We start from the raw sequence: 19,390 nt of genomic DNA, 5'->3' as shown, positions 1-19,390 counted from the left end.
TTAACCCTGAGCTCCTCCAGGGAGACTGTCCCCTCTGGATAAGAGCGTCTGCTAATAAACCTCACCAGAGCCCAGAACACCCACCACGGCCTGCTCTCCCTGCTGCCCTCTGGCAAGAGGTTCTGAAGCATAAAGAGCTGAACAACAGTTTCTTCCCCCAAACTGACTATTGAACCAGAAATAACTTTTCTCCTGAGCAATGTGATGTGAACTCCACTCTAATACTCTTAAATGTATATATTGTATTTATATTTTAAGTACACATTTTATATTTCTGCATCAGCACCACGACACTTTTAAATATTTATAACCATTCACTTTTACAGTAAGCCAGGACAAACAAAACTGTTCGAAATGACAACAAACTTTCTGTAGCTTAGTAGAGAGAAGCATACATGTGCTGTTTTCAATATTAAATCAACCTGTATGTAAATTATTATTTAAATTGGGCGTTTTGCTCTGTTGTCGGACTTCAGCAATGAAGTCAAAAAATGTTTACCTCAGTAAAAAAGTGTGTGACAGACAGACAGACAGACAGACAGACAGACAGAGGGGAAGAGAAGGTGGAAGTTTTTGTCCGATCTGAGTGAACATTTCCCCCATGATAACAGATGTTAGGTGTTATCTGTGAACTGTCCCTTTAGCTGTGGACATGAGATGCACACAGCTAAAGCCACACACACACACACACACACACACACACACACACACACACACACACACACACACACACACACACACACAAACCTTGTCACTATTCACGAAAGCTACAGTACGTGTGTGGTGGGAGGTTATTTACTGCAGGAATAATAAAAAATCTCGAATAGCATTCATTACGTGCTTAAAAATGTAATAACTTTGATTTATCAAAGGTGCCTAGATTGATTTTACGAGTGCAACTGAAGGTGGACACTAGGGCTGTCTATTTTCCCCCAAAATCCAGTTCAGCATATTCACAGTAAAATAGCATTTATTCGAAGTAAATCAATTTTATGTAATCCAAATCCTCTGTTAATAACCACCCCCTACCCCCTTGCCATTTGATAATCGCAAGCAGTCCCAAAACAATTGTTGTTTTGTAATTGCGTATTACCTCTGGACCCTGAGAGACAGAAAGGCAGATAGAGGCAGAGAGGGACGGTGTGTGAGAGAGAGAGCTGTGCAAATACAACCGTCTATTTAAAGAACTCATTACTGACAAAAGAACGTCACGATTTATGAGGTGACAGACATCCTTATATTTGTACAGGCGGATATAGCTCATTCAGAGGCCTTTATGATTGGATCAGGTCTGGATGACTCATGCAGCCCCAGTCGGCAGGCTTAAAATTATAGTACCACCATACAACGAAACCGCATTGTCAATTACGTTACCCGGTTTATGTTTGTTTTTGTCTTATCACAAATACGTTTCTAATCGGGGTGGATGAGTCAAACAAACACAGAACTTTCACCCAGGAGACTGTTTGTGTTACATGTGAAACAAAAAGTCAACAGTTCTGGTCTCTACAGCTAATTTCCCTATTGATGAAAACTGTACGTCAGATAAATGTTCCGTGTGTGTGTGTGTGTGTGTGTGTGTGTGTGTGTGTGTGTGCGTGTGTGTGTGTGTAGGGAGGGCATTCATGGAGTGTGTTCCTTGCAAAAAGAACACACTCTGATATGTTGCCCTGAGACTAAATGAACGTGGCCGTGTCTCCTCTGGCTGATCACTGTGACTGGAGTTCATGACAGCCTGAAGTGCCGACTGCAGCTCTGCGTTGATTAAATCTCATCTAGCAGTCCAGAATTACTTAAGACAATTACCAAAATCATTTTCCATTTCCGTTTCCATCTCCAGCTATCGTTTAATCCCATTATAGGTAGTGCCCTGCTTTTACAGCAATGTTTTGAGCTCGCTATTTGATGAAAGAAAATCAACCTATTATTTGTGTCAACACTCACACAAACCCAAACACACTCTGCAAGGATCCAATTTTATGGCCATATTGAATTGTTATTTTCCCCCTCTACACTCGTGCATTTGTCTGAAAAGTGTTTGAAGAGGAAGTGACACCTGGTGTTCATGCTAACAGTTGAGCAGGAGAGATTTTCATTTCCTACTGATCCTCCAGTCACACAGCAGTGGGAATCCTTTCTCTAAATGTGTCCTGCTACAGCGTCATTTCTCTACCATCTGCTCCCACCAGGATGCATTTTATAGCTTTAGGTTGTGCAGCATCACACAGTGAGCAGGTTTACAGACTTACAGAATTACAATGGTGATTATGGGCACAAATGTGTTTGCATATTTACCATGTTGTTACTGATATGGTTGATGTATTTAAAAGGGACATATCATGATATGTCATCACTTGTTCAGTGCTTGTGAACATACATTTCACTACCCAGTCAGAAAACTGACCAATGTCAATGTTGAAGGACCAATTCAACAAGCCATTCAGATGTGTCTCCCCTTCCTGTGTTCCTACATTTGTCAGCATTTATATGTGAATCTCAATAATGGAGCAGAGGGTCAGGGCCTGCTCCCACGTAGCTGCACCGACATTGCAGAAGACGAATGAAGCGACTGCAGGAGACGAGTTGAGCTCAACAGGGGTTCAGGTGAGGAGCGCATCCTCGCTCTGATGTCAGCATACCATTAAGTGTATATTGAGTACATGTTTCCGCCTGTTAGTAGCTGGTATAGCCGTAAGCCTCAGAGTTCTCCACCAATGAATCATTGCACTCCTATAACATTGTTAGATTCACGATGGATACTGTAAAACAAAGGATCAAAATTGAGGCAGAAAAACCAGTTATATAGTCTTTATTCCACTCATCTTCTTTCTTACACTGCCCCCAATGCAGCATCCGAAACTCGGTTGTAGATGTGTGGAGGTGGTGTGTTATGATAGTAGCAGATCATGAAGCTTGGAGCTGCTGGCATCAAGCAGAGATGAGGAGCAGGCTACAGAGGTCAGGTAAGCTAACTCCTTTCTAACTTTAGAATATACATATTCAAATCTGATTGGTCAAGGTTTGCTCATTGATCCCCTCTGTTTAATCTTTATGTCCCTGTAGAGAATAGCAAAAACAACAAACTTATTGTCCGGCATACTGAAACACAGCGGAGGAGACAGACAGACAGACAGACATACAGACAGCTGGCTTTTTTTGCTTTGCCATTCGCATTCCCTCCTCTGCTGTCCTTTGAGAAGGGCGGCGACACACACCTACAGTGGAGGAAAGGAGAGGGATGAACTAAAATAAATTTCCTCCACGCACTGACCCCCGTCGCACGGACTCCTTCAAGCCTCTTCTATACAATATATAATGTAGGGGGTCCCGGCGCCACACTACACCAGTTTGGGGGTTCTTGGCCTGAAAAACAGCTTCATCGGAACTGCAAGTTGAACACAGTGTTTTGCATACATAACATGTTTAATATTGAGAACAGCTGTAAGAAGCTTGAAGATAATTCTTTGGTGGCTGTACTTAACAGAGCTGGAGACACACTTGTCATGTGTAATACGGCACTATATATTAAATCCATCTAAATCTCAATTTTCATTTGGCTGCAGACCTTCAAAACGAGGTTTCTGCATAATGCAGGTGCAAAGAGCAAAAGAGGAGAGCAAGATAACTGCAGTGCAAAGTATTCACTTTACACATAAAATGACATCAACAGCTCACATTAAAAACTAAAACATGTAGTTGCGTGATGCGGCAATAATGTGTGCATAAAGATGGTGACTATGTGACAGTGAGAGGAAGACAAAAAGGCACAGAGAGACTCTGAAGGTGGCACAGAAGGAACCAATTTCATCTCCAACTGTATCTGTGTGACGGTGAGAAAATAAAAGAGTGGAGACATCAGTGGATTTTTCCATGGCACCCAAAGGGGCAGCAGATGATGACACATTGGTGACACACTGAGATGTTAACAAAAAAGGAAGACACACTGTACCATAGCCACACACACAGAGACACTCAGAGACACTCACCAGGCCTGAGGTTTCCTCTTGAGCAGGCCCTGTCTCCTCCACTGAGAGTGGGGGCTGAGATGGTAGGTCAGCTGGCGACAAACCTTCTCCATCGCCCCGAGAGAGTCGCCCTCCTGTTAGACACACAGAGAGAGAGACACAAATAGCTTGTTATCAGGTTGTCCCAACAAATCCCTTAAGACTCTTCAGTTGATCCAAAATGCTGCGGCAGCAGTGGCTGTTCTAGACCAAAGTGATTTGTCAGAGGGGCACATTCAACCCGGGACAAAAGAGACAAAGCAGTGTTCAACCCTGCAATATTTTTAGTTAAGTATAAAATATAGCGCACAACAAAAACAATACCATGATTGGAATGTTCCTGACTGATTACAGCATCTCTCCAGTGATCATCCATGTTATTAGCATTGTACCAAATCACCAAGACAAATTCCTTGTATGTGCAAACCTAATTGGCAATAAATATGATCTGATTCTGACTAAATCGAAACCAGCCATCTGTCAATAGTTCAGCACATCCAACATGTTTTGCATACAGGTATTCATGTTACAGTTGTTTTGACGCTGTCAGTCAAAAGCCTTACAGTAAACAGAGTTTGCAGAGTTAGTGGGAAAAGGAGGAGAAACGTCACGTTGGACACAACATCATGACAGAATAACAGAGAGCAGTGAAGTGTGACAGCAGCCGACAGGGGGAAGACACGAGGATATCATTAAAGGATGTAAGGACCAATAGAGCAAATAATTAGACAACGGAAAGTTTTTGATTTGACAAGACACACACATAAAGTACACACACACACACACACACACACACGCGCATACACACTGGGAGCTGGGGAATTCAACGCTACATGCTGCAATGATTGGCTGCATTCTTAATCACTCTCTATTTGCTACATAGTATGTTACACAATTAAATGATTCTCGTCAGAGGATGTTGTGACGTGAAATAATAATGAATTGTAAATGTCCGACATCTGACGCACCGCTTCATCTCCACCCGTATGTCTCCATGTCCCATAACTGCATGTGTGTATGTGAGAAAGAGTTTATTGAAATGCATTTATTCAGATGGTGAGTCAGGTTTGCAGGTCCCAAGTATCCGGTTTCAAACAGATGGTGAAGGGAATAAGTGACATCAACAAAGACATTCAGTTCACTAAACTGTGAGCTAACACATTGTTATTGTTGTTAACGTCAGTGTGTGTGTGTGTGTGTGTGTGTGTGTGTGTGTGCGAGAGACATTTGTACAATTTTACAATAAAAATAAAATTAAAATCTATATATTTAACCCTTGATCATCACAAATTCCTATTTGAATTTTTTCCTTTTCTACTTTTTGAATAAAAAAATATTTCTTTATCACAACCCTTCAAAGGCTCTACATGGGTCAAAAATAACCCCCATCGACACACATTGCCACCCTGTGTGAGTGCCTCCACGCTGCACCCCCAGAAATCAACTAATTCAATCGTTCAATACTCCAATCATTCATCAAATATCCCGTTCTCGATCACCACAAATCACCATCACTGAGAGGAAGTTTAGGAGCTGCTACTTTTCTTTCTTATCTTTTTTTTGTAGGCAGCTCCCATGATAAAAACACTCTCAGTAAAAACTACATTAAAAAGACTGAAAACCAATGTTAAAAGAGAGAAGAAACTTGTGAATGTCTTACACTTAGTAAAAACATGGAAGACAGTCTCACGTAAAACGGACAATTGTTAAAAACAACAGGATTAATAACGGAGATAAAAGGTGTTGGAAGCGATAGCACCTTGTAAAATCCTCCACTGAAGGTCGGCAGTACGTTTTTTGAGGGGAGGTTTGTATAAAATCCCGGTCCGCTTTCTCCACCAAGTCTGTTGCTCCACACAGTGGAGGGTCTGCTGCACAGGCCTTTTCTGTTTATGCTTTTCACACAGTTCTCATAGAAAGTTGTTTTGTCGGCTCTGTGCAGCGACAGTTTAACTGGATTAATAACCTTGAGCAGGGGGCCGGTCAGTTCTCTCAGCCCTGGGCTCAGGTAGACTTCTGGAAGCGGGTCTGCTGGGTCTGGATCAGTCTTTCTCTTGCTGTATTTGATGAGGAGGCTCCTCTCCTCTCCAGAGAGTCTCTGGCTCCAGAGTTGCAGGATCCTCTGAGCCACCCGGGTAGAGGTCAGATCCAGCAGAGAGCCCAGGGCTCAGGCATCATTCAGCACCAGCCCCACTGCATCCACCAGCTGTTGTAAGCACAGGGTCCTCGACCTGCACAGCACAGTGTGTTGCTGCTGCTGATGACCAGCCTGGCTCTGTGAATTAGAGGCTCATTTAACAACAAGTGCAGAGTCAGACTTTGGGCACCATGTTTGGTTAAATAGGGCCCAAGACTTAAAAACACCCTGATAAAACGGAGGCAGCTCACCTACCTTTAAACATTTTGAATCAGTTAAAAACAGAGCAGCATCCAGCCCCAGGTTACTCACGCGTCTGAGAATACAGTTGGCCACGTCTCTCCATACCAAATCAGCCAGACCGGTCTAAAAGTAGCTGTTCGGCTGGCCAGATGGACTAGGCCCTGTCCCCCCTCCTCTTTGGATAATTACAGCACCCCTTGTGGCACCCAGTGTAGACCATCCCAAAAGAAATCTACCATTTTGTTCTGTATTTTACAGACCTAGATATTTTATTCCATCTCTTCTCCAGGTGAGGCTGCGGGGAAGAACTGGGAGACTGCCACGCCACTCCCCGACAGCGAGGGCTTCACTTTTCTTAGAATTCATCCTCGCTGCCGATGCCGTGCTAAAATCTTTTACAATATTGGTTAAAATATCTGCTTCATTCTGGCTTCCAATGACAACAATGACATCATCCGCATAAGCTGAAAAAACAATGCTGCTACTAAAACCAGGTAAAAGCAGACCCTGTAGGTTGGAGCATATTTTAGGTTCAAGGGAGAGCGCATAGAGCATCCCTGACAGAGCACAATCCTGCCGGACGCCTCTACACACTGTAAAAGGAGCACACAGACCACCATTGAACTTCAGCACACTCTCAACTTCACTGTACAACACCTTGATCTTAGCTATGAATCCAGGGCTCAACCCAAACTTCTCCATCACTTTCCACAGGAAGTTGTGCTCAACCCAGTCAAAAGCTTTTTCCTGATCTAGAGAAATCAGACCAGTATTAATGCCCAATGAGCTGGTGACCTCCAATACATCCCGAATTAGGTAGACATTGTCTTCCATGGACCTGCCAGGCACACAGTAGGTCTGGTCGCTCCATAGCCCCCCCCACCCAGTCTTGTGGCCAGGGCCTTGGACAGAAGCTTGTAATCCACACACAGCAAAGACACAGGGCGCCAGTTACCGATGTCCTGCAGGTTTCCCTTCTGAGGCAGAAGTGTTATTACTGCTCTACGGCAGGACATCATCATGGAACCAGAGGCCAGGCTTTCATTAAAAACATCTAAAAGATCATTTGCTAAAATGTCCCAGAAAGCTTTAAAAAAACGTACTTGTGAGGCCGTCGATGCCGGGAGCTCGCCGTCCCTGCATGGCCTGTAAAGCTACCTGCAGCTCCCGCATAGTCAACGCTCCTCGAGCTGTGAGTTGGTTTTGAAACTGGGACGGGACCAGGGCACCCTGTACTTTAACGTGTAGCTAGTTGGCTAAAGCCATTTTCTTGACTTTGAGGATTTCAATATATCCTCGATCTCTTGTGGACTCACTGATTTTTTGCGTCTCGAACAAGCTCTTGCGGTGTGTCCCTCCTCCCCGCAACCAAAACATTTCATACCCGATGAGGTGCCAAAAATCACGTAGTAGTAATAATCCATCATATAAAGCTGTCTACGGTGAGACACTACATGCTTCAGTAAGTGAGGCTTACATCCAGACAGAATCTTTTTCACCGGGGAAACAACTTTCCCGTGTGTGGATAGCTCTCATCGGTTATGAACGGAGGGACGTTAGAAATAACAACTTTGGTTGCGGGTTGCGTGCGTGGCAGTACCTGCATAAACATCTCGTTCACCACGATACCTGCCTCAATGACGCGGAGCACCTTCTCCACCTGATCCAGGAAAATGACAACAGCGCCGTTCATCCGCGCCGGTGACTTTATACTGCTGTGTCCGACATTTTCCCCCACAGCTAAACCTAATCTCCTCTACACTACACGGGAAGCCGGCAGAAATTTTAATGCCATGTTTCCTCGTGAGTTTGGCGAATTCCCCATTTACTATGGCGTCAGACGCCGACCAGCGAGACACCAGCAAGTGAACCCCACAACACCTCAAACACCACACCAAAACTCAACTATCATCAGTGAATTAAGTTAAATTAACACCCATTATTAACATAATAATCAAAAAAGAAGAATCGAAAAGCACACGCTCAGCATCTCACTCACACATAAAGTCCCAGCATGCACTGAGAGAGAGAGAGAGAGAGAGAGAGAGAGAGAGAGAGAGAGAGAGAGAGAGAGAGAGAGAGAGAGAGAGAGAGAGAAGAAAAAGTAATTCCACTTCCTTGGCTGCCAATTGAAATGAAGCGATAATTGCCGTAGAGAAACTGTGAAGATGTTCCTGTAAATGTGTCTGTCTGGTCCGTAGTTGCAAAGAAGTTTGAGGACACATTGTATTTATTGTGTAAATTTCACAGTTTTACATTCATAGTGAAAGAACTCAAAAATGGTTCATATTCTCACTTGTCTCAGTGCTCTGCTGCTCTGCTAACTTTTTCTTTATATTGATTTTGATACAGATTTATTTATAATAATGCCTCAAATGACTATGTGTAATGTGAAAGTGATCACTTACAGAGACAAAGCCACAGAAAACAATCGTAACTGTGCCCGGCATGAACAAAGTTGCATTAAAAATAGAAAACATAGAATATGGTGAAGCTCCTGATGCACTGGCTTTTTTTTGACTATAATTATTTGTCATAGCAGGAAAATCACATCTCCGCAATTCTCTGTACATTAAGTACACTATCCAAATGCCTCTGCAGACGATTCATATTGAACCTTACTTCCCCTGTAAATCTAGTTGTTGTATTTAGATTTGTTTATATTTTTATTATGATAACTGAAGTGCCAAATTCCTTTCTTTCTTTTTAATTTTCCTTACACATTACAAAGGGAAATGTTTGTTTACATGAAGGTTGCTTGGTGAATTATGTTTTTTATTCTGATGTCATTTCCTGTAATACCATGAAAACCTTTCTGCTGTTTCACAATTCCAGTTTTCCTTAAAGGGTTGAGAAAGTCCTGTAACTCCTGGTCTGATGAACAACTTTTACAAGATGAAATATGCATGAATCTCAAGTTAGAAGTACAATGTTCTTGTCGCAGAAACATTTACATTCTAAGGTTTTTACTGGACAGAGATATTAAAATTATACAAATATAAATACATTATATTAATTATTAATTATATTGATTATCTAATTGTTTTTTTGCACCAGACTTTAGATTTTTTTACATTTTAGACCTAAATGGCTTGTTTATCTGTGTAGTTTTAGTGGCGTATTGATGTTGTGTTTTGTATTGACACTCCTGGTGATGTACTGTAACGAGAGGTCTCATTGTGTCGATAAAGCTTCTTGAATTGCTTTGTGTTGAAGTGAATGAGAAGGAGCTCGGGTCGATGAGAACAGCAGCTGCAGCATCCGGTCGGTTCACTGTGGCCTTTTCTACATTTCACTGGATCCAGCTCTCACTAGCTCTCATCCCTTTCCTTTTTTCTTTCCCTCTCTTAATCTCCGTTGTCTTTTTTCTTCAGTTGTCCTGCCTGTCTCTCTCTGCCTCCCCTCGTTACATTATTGATAAAGAACATATCTATGAATATTTCCGGTCTCCTGAGAACCGATGACCTCTCCTCTGTCTCCATCCCTCTGTCTTATTTATCCTTCTGCTTCATCTCTATTCATTCCCCTCAGGCCAGCCTGCTGATGAATTATTTTGCACAGTACAAGTGGAACCATTACTTTAGTCTAATTTTTTACTGCATGCTCTGATAAATTACTGCAGAACGGTTTCTCCATTCGGCAGATTAATTGTTTGGATAATTAAATCTTATTGCTCGCGTACCAGCGGTCAGGGGGTGCAGGGTGAGACCTGGCAGACAGCTGACTCAGAATCATGGCTGGATCTTAAATCTCACTCTACGAGCTCTACAGGGGCGTAGATTCCACAGAGGACACTGATTTCTGCTGTGTTTGGAGAGATTTGGGGTCGGTTGGGAGTTACCTTCGACAATACATAGGGTGGGATTTTATAAAAGCTATTTCAGTGTTTGTTGCACTCCACAAATTTCAAATGTTATCAGCCCATTAAATGGCCGTTATCAGTTATTATCACTACCATCATAATGTATCAGATTGGCAATAGCAAAATAGGCAAGCTGCACCACCAGCATGTTGTGAAACAGTTGCAGGTTTAAACACAAGGTTAACTTTGTGAACTGAAACAAAACTATTTAGTTAGGTTGAGGAAAATATCATGGTTTGGGCTATAAGTACGTTTGTTACGTTAAGTACATTAAGTTAAATTAAGTCAACGTGTTGAATCCTGGTCACCAATAAATGGAAACGGCCTACTGTGCCAGTAAAGGCCCTGTCACACATATCCGTATGGCAGAAATGTATGCCGGCGCATACGAAATATCGAATACATAACAAATTATTATACATATGTCAAACCTATTGATAGCGTATCACTTTCTTATACAAAACGTATCAGAGCGTCTGGCCAACGGAGCTGGAAAAGTGCCATTTGGTTCACGTCATGCTGATACTGGAGAACGGCTAGAATGTACTCTTGTAGCAGCCTCTCAGCATCCTCCATGCTCTCTGATGAGCTACTCACAAGGACCCTATATACTATATTCAAACCCCAATAAGCTCCCAAAACGCTAGCTGAACGCTAGCTGTACTGTAGAAACAAGTTTAATAAGTTACTCCGTCGTCAGGAAATAAGTTTAACATAGGGTAGGAATAGGTTATCCACTCGTTATCAATATGTTGGCTGTAGGATTCACGTCAGCCGACGTAGCCTATATCTAACGTACCTCTAACGTATTTACGTACTGTATTCACGTACGTATTTACCTACTATATTTACGTAGGTAAGTATTCACGTACTATATTTACGTAGGTAAGTATTCACATACGTATTCCATATTCACGTATGTCTAACGTAACGTAAATTATATGTAACGTCTGCATATCTTATGAAGCACACGTCGAGTACGTCCGGTAATTTTGAACATGCTCAAAACATCAGCGTTCAACAACGCACCCCAGGGTAACACCGCGTGCTCTTAACGAATACTACTTACACCTTACCTTATATCTACGTACACCAGTGTATTGCTAATATTTTGTATACGCCATTGTATACGTTATGCATTCGTTGGGTATTCGTCTGATACATTTTGTATTAGTAAGTGATACTCTATCAATAGGTTAGACATGCGTATCTGTATATGTTCACTTTTCCAATCCGATGAAAAGTTGGACGTATTTGGACTCTGACAAATTTTATATACGCCGGCATATGTTTCTGCCATACGGATATGTGTGACAGGGCCTTTAGAAGGTGGAGTGGTGCCATACCTCTATGCTTCCAATGACAACTGTTAACAGCCATTTCTTCAGCTGATCATATTCACAGTGGTTGTGCTGTTAGATCAACCAAATTAAATACAAACAAAAGGTTCTGTATTAACTTAAAAAATGAAACCCCCACGTACAAAATAACATTTACAAAAACTGTAATTGTCAATAAAAACAAAAGAAACGTAACAAAACTTATGAAGAAATGTATAACAAGTATACGATGATGTAAAAGACGGATGAATGGACAGGTAGCTGTATTGAGTCCATTACGTTACAATTATCATCCTAAAATGTAAATTCATGAGCCACACTCATTTAAGGAAAGCAAGCGCAGAGCTAAACGTGCTAGCAACAAAAGAAAGCAGTAGGTTAGCATGGTATTTTGGTATATTATGATGAAAACATAAGGAACACACTGAGCGTACAAATGGACGGCGGAAATGTGGATTATGCTGCAGGAGTGCTTTGTGAAGTTTCTGTGGATACTTTGAGGCTTGGTCAGTGGAATTATAACTGTTGCTGACCTCCAAGAAGTAAAGCACTACAAACATGTTCACGCCTACAAGCAGTGCGTTTTTGAGACTACACACATTGTGAAATAACTGGTGTAATAAAAATGAAAGGTCACTATAATAGACAACAATAAGAAATTATTTCAAAAGTGAGTAAAATTCGACTAATTATCAAAATGTCCTCATTTAAAACTGGATTAAATTAAAGAGTAAAACTAAATTAGATGAGATGCAACAATAATCAAATTACTAAATATAACACACAATTTACCAACCAAATGCAGAATGTAACACTGCTGTCAGCACAGTAAATCAAAGTCAATCATAGCCTCAACAAAAGATTTCAACAAAACAAGATTTATTTTACAGCTACATTATGTACTAAGAGTCATTCTTTGTTTGGCCAAAAGAAATATTATTACCAATCACCTCTTCTTTTTTGTATGGTCCAATGTTGGGGATTTCTTTTGTTCACTTAATCTAAACTCTAATATGTTCTAAATTCTAATTATATTGTCAACATCTTTACTTCAAATGTACTTTATAGTTGAATGGGAAGTCAGCTGTTGAAAAAGGAAACATGTTTGACTATATTGTTAAGAGAACATTCACAGTGTTACACAGGAATATTGTAGAGGTGGATCTGAGATAATTCCATAGAAATCATTACAAATGGCCAGTGTTATTTATTTGGAAACTTTGGAAACAGAGATTGGGAACACAGGGAAACACCCAGCTACCCACAGGACGTAGATGGATGTGTCAAACAAACAGAACAGAACATTCACCCAGGAGACCGCTGTTCGAGTCCTGTGTGAAACCAAAAGTCAACCATTTGAGTTATTTTAAGTTGCGTAAGTAACTACGTTACTACGTACTACATACAGCACAAAAATACTTATTTTAAGCCAAACCATCATCTAACCATGTAGCTGTGTTGGCTAAACCTAACCATGTGTTTAAAGCTGCCACGTGGTATCATTTTGGGAAAAGTTGGCAAAAGACCTACTGTCGTTTAAGGATGAGGAAATTTGGGGATTTCCACATCAATATTTGTTTTCCACCATATGACCTCCGGGAGATCCATACTGTCACCAGACAAGAACATCAGTAATGCATGTGTCTGCACAAATAATGATTACAATCAATAAGGATTTATGTCCAATGCTGACATTTAAAGAAATTCTCACTTTCAACAATATCTGCACTCAGCAAATAAAGTAAGGTTAGGAAAGAGCATGGTTACAGTGCAAACACCATCCACCCTGTGACCAATGCATTTCAGAGCAGACACCATACAGTACCGCAGAGCTGCACATATCTGGAATCACACGGATTTACGAATGGAACGACAGAGTAACAGAGATAACTTAAAAGATAATAATAATAAAAATCTTTATTTACAGTATATCTCAAAAGTGAGTACACCCTTTAGATTTTTGCAAATATTCTGTTATATCCTTTCAGGGGATAACATTATCCTACTGAAACTTTGATATAACTTAAAGTAGTCAGTGTGCTGCTTGAATAACAGTATAGATTTATTGTCCTTTGAAAATTACTCAGTACACAGCTGTTAATGTCTAAACAGCTGGCAACAAAAGTGAGTACACCCCATAGTGAACATGTCTAAATTGTGCCCAAAGTGTCAATATTTTGTGTGACCACCATTGTTATCTAGCACTGCTTTAACCCTCCTGGGCATGGAATTCACCAGAGCTGCACAGGTTGCTTCTGGAATCTTCTTCCACTCCTCCACGACGACATCACGGAGCGCACGGATGTTGGACACCTTGCACTCCTCCACCTTCCTCTTGAGGATGCCCCACATGTGCTCAATTGGGTTTAGGTCTGGAGACATACTTGGCCAGTCCATCACCTTAACCTTCAGCTTCTTCAGCAAGGCCGTTGTCATCTTGGAGGTGTGTTTAGGGTCATTATCATGTTGGAAAACTGCCCTACGGCCCAGTTTCCGAAGAGAGGGGATCATGCTCTGCTGCAGGATGTCACAGTATATATTGGAATTCATGTGTCCCTCAATGAAATGCAGCTCCCCAGTGCCGGCAGCACTCATGCAGCCCCAGACCATGATGCTGCCACCACCATGCTTGACTGTAGGCAAAACACATTTGTCTTGGTACTCCTCACCAGGGTGCCGCCACACACGCCGGACACCATCTGACCCAAACAGGTTTATTTTGGTCTCATCAGACCACAGGACATGGTTCCAGTAACTCATGTTCTTGGATTCATTGTCTTCAGCAAACTGTTTGCGGGCTTTCTTATGCATCGGTTTCAGAAGGGGCTTCTGTCTGGGGCGACGGCCATACAAACCGATTTGATGCAGTGTGCGGCGTATGGTCTGGGCACTGACAGGCTGACATCCCACTTCTGCAACCTCTGCAGCAATGCTGGAAGCACTCGCACGTCTATTTTTGGAAACCAACCTCTGGATATGACGCTGAGCACGTGGACTCAACTTCTTTGGTCGACCCTGGCGAGGCCTGTTCCGAGTGGAACCTGTCCTGGAAAACCGCTGTATGATCTTAGCCACTGTGCTGCAACTCATTTTCATGGTGTTGGCAATCTTCTTATAGCCAAGGCCATCTTTGTGAAGCGCAATAATCCTTTTTTTCAGCCGCTCAGAGAGTTCCTTGCCATGAGGTGCCATGTTGTCCAGCATTCAGAGAGAATTGTGCCTAAAACACCAAATTTAACAGCCCTGCTTGTCATTTACACCTGAATCCTTGTAACACTAACGAGTCACATGACACCAGGGCGGGAAAACAACATCATTGGGCACAATTAGGACATGTTCACTATGGGGTGTACTCACTTTTGTTGCCAGCTGTTTAGACATTAACAGCTGTGTACTGAGTCATTTTCAAAGGACAATAAATCTATACTGTTATTCAAGCAGCACACTGACTACTTTAAGTTATATCAAAGTTTCAGTAGGATAATGTTATCCCCTGAAAGGATATAACAGAATATTTGCAAAAATCTAAAGGGTGTACTCACTTTTGAGATATACTGTACTTTTCAAAATCCATGTTACAAAGAGCCATGAATCATCAGGTGTAAAAGAAAATAGATAGTGTGTAGAAAAAGGAAAGAATATGATAAGAAATAAAAGACAAATCAGGAAAGGCCCTTCGATAGAAGTGTGTTTTACTGACTCGGGGGCCCGGACTGAAAACGTTCTGTCCCCTTAAGTTTTCAGCCGGCATCTGTAACAGACAAAAGATCTCAAACCGACGCGTAAGTAATCAGTAAAATCTTGAAATCTTTGTATTCTAAAACATACCGGGAGCCTGTGTACACGAAGCTCAAACAGGAGTGATGTGATCACGTCTTTTGGTTCTGGTTAAAAGCAGCTGAGTTCTGTACAGTCTCGGTGCGATCAATAGAGTTTTGGTTCAGGAGAGTAAAAGATGAGAAAAGAAGGAGAAAGTAACAGAGAGAGAATTACAGCAGCTGCAGTGACAAAGCAGCACCGTTTTAAGCTGTACAGCTTCACACGCTTCCCTGCTTAGCTGGAGTCACACTGCAATGAATAGACCTTTCACACACACTAGGGAGGCTGCTGGGTGAGCCTGAGAAGAAAAGTGTGTGAGTATGAAAGAGAAAGTGAACGGGAGAAACTGTGTGAACATGTCTGCATTTATGTGTGTGTATACACGTGTGTTTTTATGTACGTGTGTATTTGCCTTTTGTAAAGGGGGTGCGTTCATGAGCAGCTGTGTGCATGAGCATTTTAGACTAGAGAATGAGGAAGGCTACCTTTATGCTTCATTCATTCTCTTTCTCTCCCTCCCTCGCTCCCCCAGCTGCTTCTCATCAGCTCATTATGGACGTCCACTCTTTTAGTTAACCAACTAGAGTTTGGCACAATCTCCAACAGCCAATCATGTCGCTGCTGTCAAACTTTAAATCTGTTTTCCTCTCGGCTGCCATCAGCTGTGAGTGCAGGTGATACCTCTGCGGCCCTCCACCACCCCTGAGTGTGGAACTTCTGCATTGTATAGTGCACAATGGAACAGTGTCCATAGCATGTACTCTACTCTGTGCTAGCAATCCCATGATGCAATGCGTCACATTATATAGATGCAAATATCAGATGTGTGACACTACAGCTGTTAGTGATGATGCAAAATCTCAATCTACCTCACTATAGAGTGAATCCTGACAGAGAAATCACAAAGAATGGATTGTGGCTGCTGATAGCACCATGAATTGTGCATCTTGTGCAACCGCCTTGTCTCAAGGTCCTATTCACAAACCTTTTTTTTTGCGTCTGATTGCAATTACCTATGTGGCAATTTATAAATGTTATGGATATGGACCCTGTTATCTCTGTGGGTCAGTGTTGAATATTGCAGGGAACATTATTAAAAGAAGAAAAACAAGCAGAGCTTGTTGGATAAAGACCTGCAGGACAAAGGTGCTTTCTGAAGTTTAGATCCAACTCCATCAGAAATGTATTGCAATGGACTGCAGGTAGAGGACAGGGGGCTAACGGAGGCTTTACACATGGCGTCACATGACACAACTTTTAAACATATTGTTTATTGTGCAATGAAAGATGTTATGCCCGATTTGAAATTGCACTTTATGTCAAACTGATGGTCTGTGTTGTCTAAGATGATTGTGGAAAACAAGATATTGGAGAAATAGTATTGAAATAAAATACTATATAAATACTGTTGACCTTTAAGTTTATAATGCTACTCATTGATTTACTCATCTTGCAAATCCATTTGAATATTTTGAAATGCTTCTCACAGCAAATATTGATAATTGAGATTAATTTAAATTAATGAATCACAAAGCTTGTAATTAATTAGATTAATTGTTTTAATCGCTTGACAGCCCTAGTATTTATATAGCCCAATATCACAAATTACACATTTGTCTCAGTAGGCTTTACAGACTGTACAGCAGGGGTGTCAAACTAATTTTAGTTCAGGGGCCACATGCAACACAAATTGATCTGAAGTGGGCCGGACCAGTAAAATCAGAGCATAATAACCTGTAAATAACCACAACTCCAAATGTTTCCCTTCGTTTTAGTGCAAAAAAGTACAAGTACATTCTGAAAATGTTCAAATTTGATGTTTTTACAAAACATTATGAACAACCTGAAATTTCTTGAGAAAAAAAGGTGTAATTTCAATAATAGTATTAGTTTATCATTTACATATGTGTGTTACAACTTACAGATCACAGTGTATCTACAAAGGCACAAAACATTTCGTCACAGGTATCTGGAACAATACTTTACTTTATGATCAAAACAATTCATTTTAACACTACAGTCATCCCGCGTGTTTGACACCCCTGCTGTACAGGATACGACACCCTCTGTCCTTAGACCCTCACACCACACAAGGAAATATTTCCTAAAAGAACCCCCATAATTAAAGGGGGAAATGTTAGAAACCTCAGAGAGAGACTGAGGAGGGATCCCTCTCCCAGGACGGACAGACTGTAATAGATGTCGTGTGTACAGGATAAACAACATAGTACAAATACAACATCCATGTGACAGAAATGATGATGTGATCGTATTTTTAAAAAAGGATCCAGGAGGATGTCAGAAAAGCTTCCGGGTGCCTCCAAAAAAAAAAAATATTAACGTGGGCGTCAGGCAGGACCAGAGCAGCAGGTGCAGCCACGATTCATGATCCAGACGTAAACTTTATTAGTGGCAACCTGCCAGATCCTTGTCTGATGGTTTCTCTGTCGTCCAGCTCTTTGTGTCTTTTCACCTCTCTTGCTTTTTCTGCGCTCTTTTCTTTTCTTGTTCTCTTTTTCTTTTCTTTACTGGGGAAAGTTCAGCCATCATGAATCCAAAGCTTCCTGCTCTCCACATATATAAAACTGAATATTTAAAATATATTCCATGGTTCTTCTTCTGATGGAGTAACAAAAGAAATGTGTTGTTTTGGCCATTGTTAAATCTACCAAACTTCTTTTTGCGGATTGATATGATTGGACGTGGTCCTGTGATTAGAGCTGTCTGCTTTACAGAAATGACAGACCGTAGAATGTTGAAATTGACCAATCAGAATAGAGTATTTAACTAAGTGCAATAAATAATTATAATATTATATGAAAGTAACATATAACATGTCAATGGGAAACTAATTCCAATTACTCAACATGATGCATTATATTAAGACCAATATATGCACTTCCTAATATTGACTTTTAATTAAGCAACAGTTTAGTCCTCAATTGATTGAGTGATGGATATGATATGATTAAATGACTTCATATTTACCGTAGAATCGATGAATGAACCTTTCACATACTATGTCTATAGCAAGAACTCTGACTGATCTAAATACACACAAGTATTAATGCATTAATGTGTTTTATTATTGATAGTAGCAGTATTATCCCTTCACTGGAGTGTGATTTATGTATGATGCATGTGTAATACTGCAACCTTAATAAAATCACTGCATACTTGGGATAAAGCAACTGTTCTGATATTGAAATATAGAATATTTTGCTGCCGTTTGTGGCATATAATAACTTGTTTTAAGTGAGTTGTGATTGTGGACGTGTGGACTAGCTCCCTGAGTGATGCATACATTTAGCATAAAGAGGATTAACACTGATGTAATTAATTATTAAAGTTCTATTTATGCACCCCCACAACTACGTCAATGTAATAATCCTCACTCTTGACTAAACGGGTTGTCAGCCCCTTTATTTATTTGTGGAACGGTGTTATTAGTGTTATTAATCCACCAGCAGTTTAACAGCGTTTAAATGTTCCGACGGGTGAATCAGCCTGTTAAGTGGTTAAAATCCAATCAATGCTCAGTGTACTGAAAGTAGTGGCTGAGACACGACGGACTGAAAGGACAGCCAGTTAATGTAAAGTCACGTCATGCATTCTGTCACAGTGCATGTGCAAAGGTCATGTTTGATCTATGTGCACATTAACAACAATCAGTACAGACTGTAACAGCAGGACTGTCTTTGTTTTTTTATTGGATTGTTATTTACTGATTAGTTCGTTTTTCTGCTTATTTTGTGTGCCAGAATTTTTTGTTCTATTTTTATGAAATATAAATTCTAATTACGCCTAGTTTTATTTTGCCTCCCGTTCCTGATATTGTTTGTTTTTCTCCTTAAGTTGAGGTCTGTTGTATAAACCTGTGGCTTCTTGACCTCTGCTGACACATTTCCTTTTTTTTTTTTTACATTATCTTGCTTTAATGCAGTCTCATGTGTGCAAAAACATAAAATAAAACTGTCAACATAAC

The 19,390-nt window shown here is 40.9% G+C and overlaps 1 protein-coding gene across 1 annotated transcript in view; it reads right to left on the bottom strand.

The window, feature by feature from the left end:
- lrrc75a (leucine rich repeat containing 75A) overlaps positions 1-19,390 on the bottom strand; it is a 54,616-nt gene that overhangs the window by 19,905 nt on the left and 15,321 nt on the right. The window contains exon 3 of the mRNA XM_029445682.1: positions 3,987-4,099. Within this exon, the coding sequence (XP_029301542.1) occupies positions 3,987-4,099 (113 nt within the window). The remainder of the gene's footprint in view (positions 1-3,986; positions 4,100-19,390) is intronic.

This window comes from Cottoperca gobio, chromosome 13, assembly GCF_900634415.1.
Source record: "Cottoperca gobio chromosome 13, fCotGob3.1, whole genome shotgun sequence".
NCBI lineage: Eukaryota > Metazoa > Chordata > Actinopteri > Perciformes > Bovichtidae > Cottoperca > Cottoperca gobio.
The sequence above is the reverse complement of the archived record's forward strand: the minus strand, read 5'-3'. Positions and strand labels throughout refer to the sequence as shown.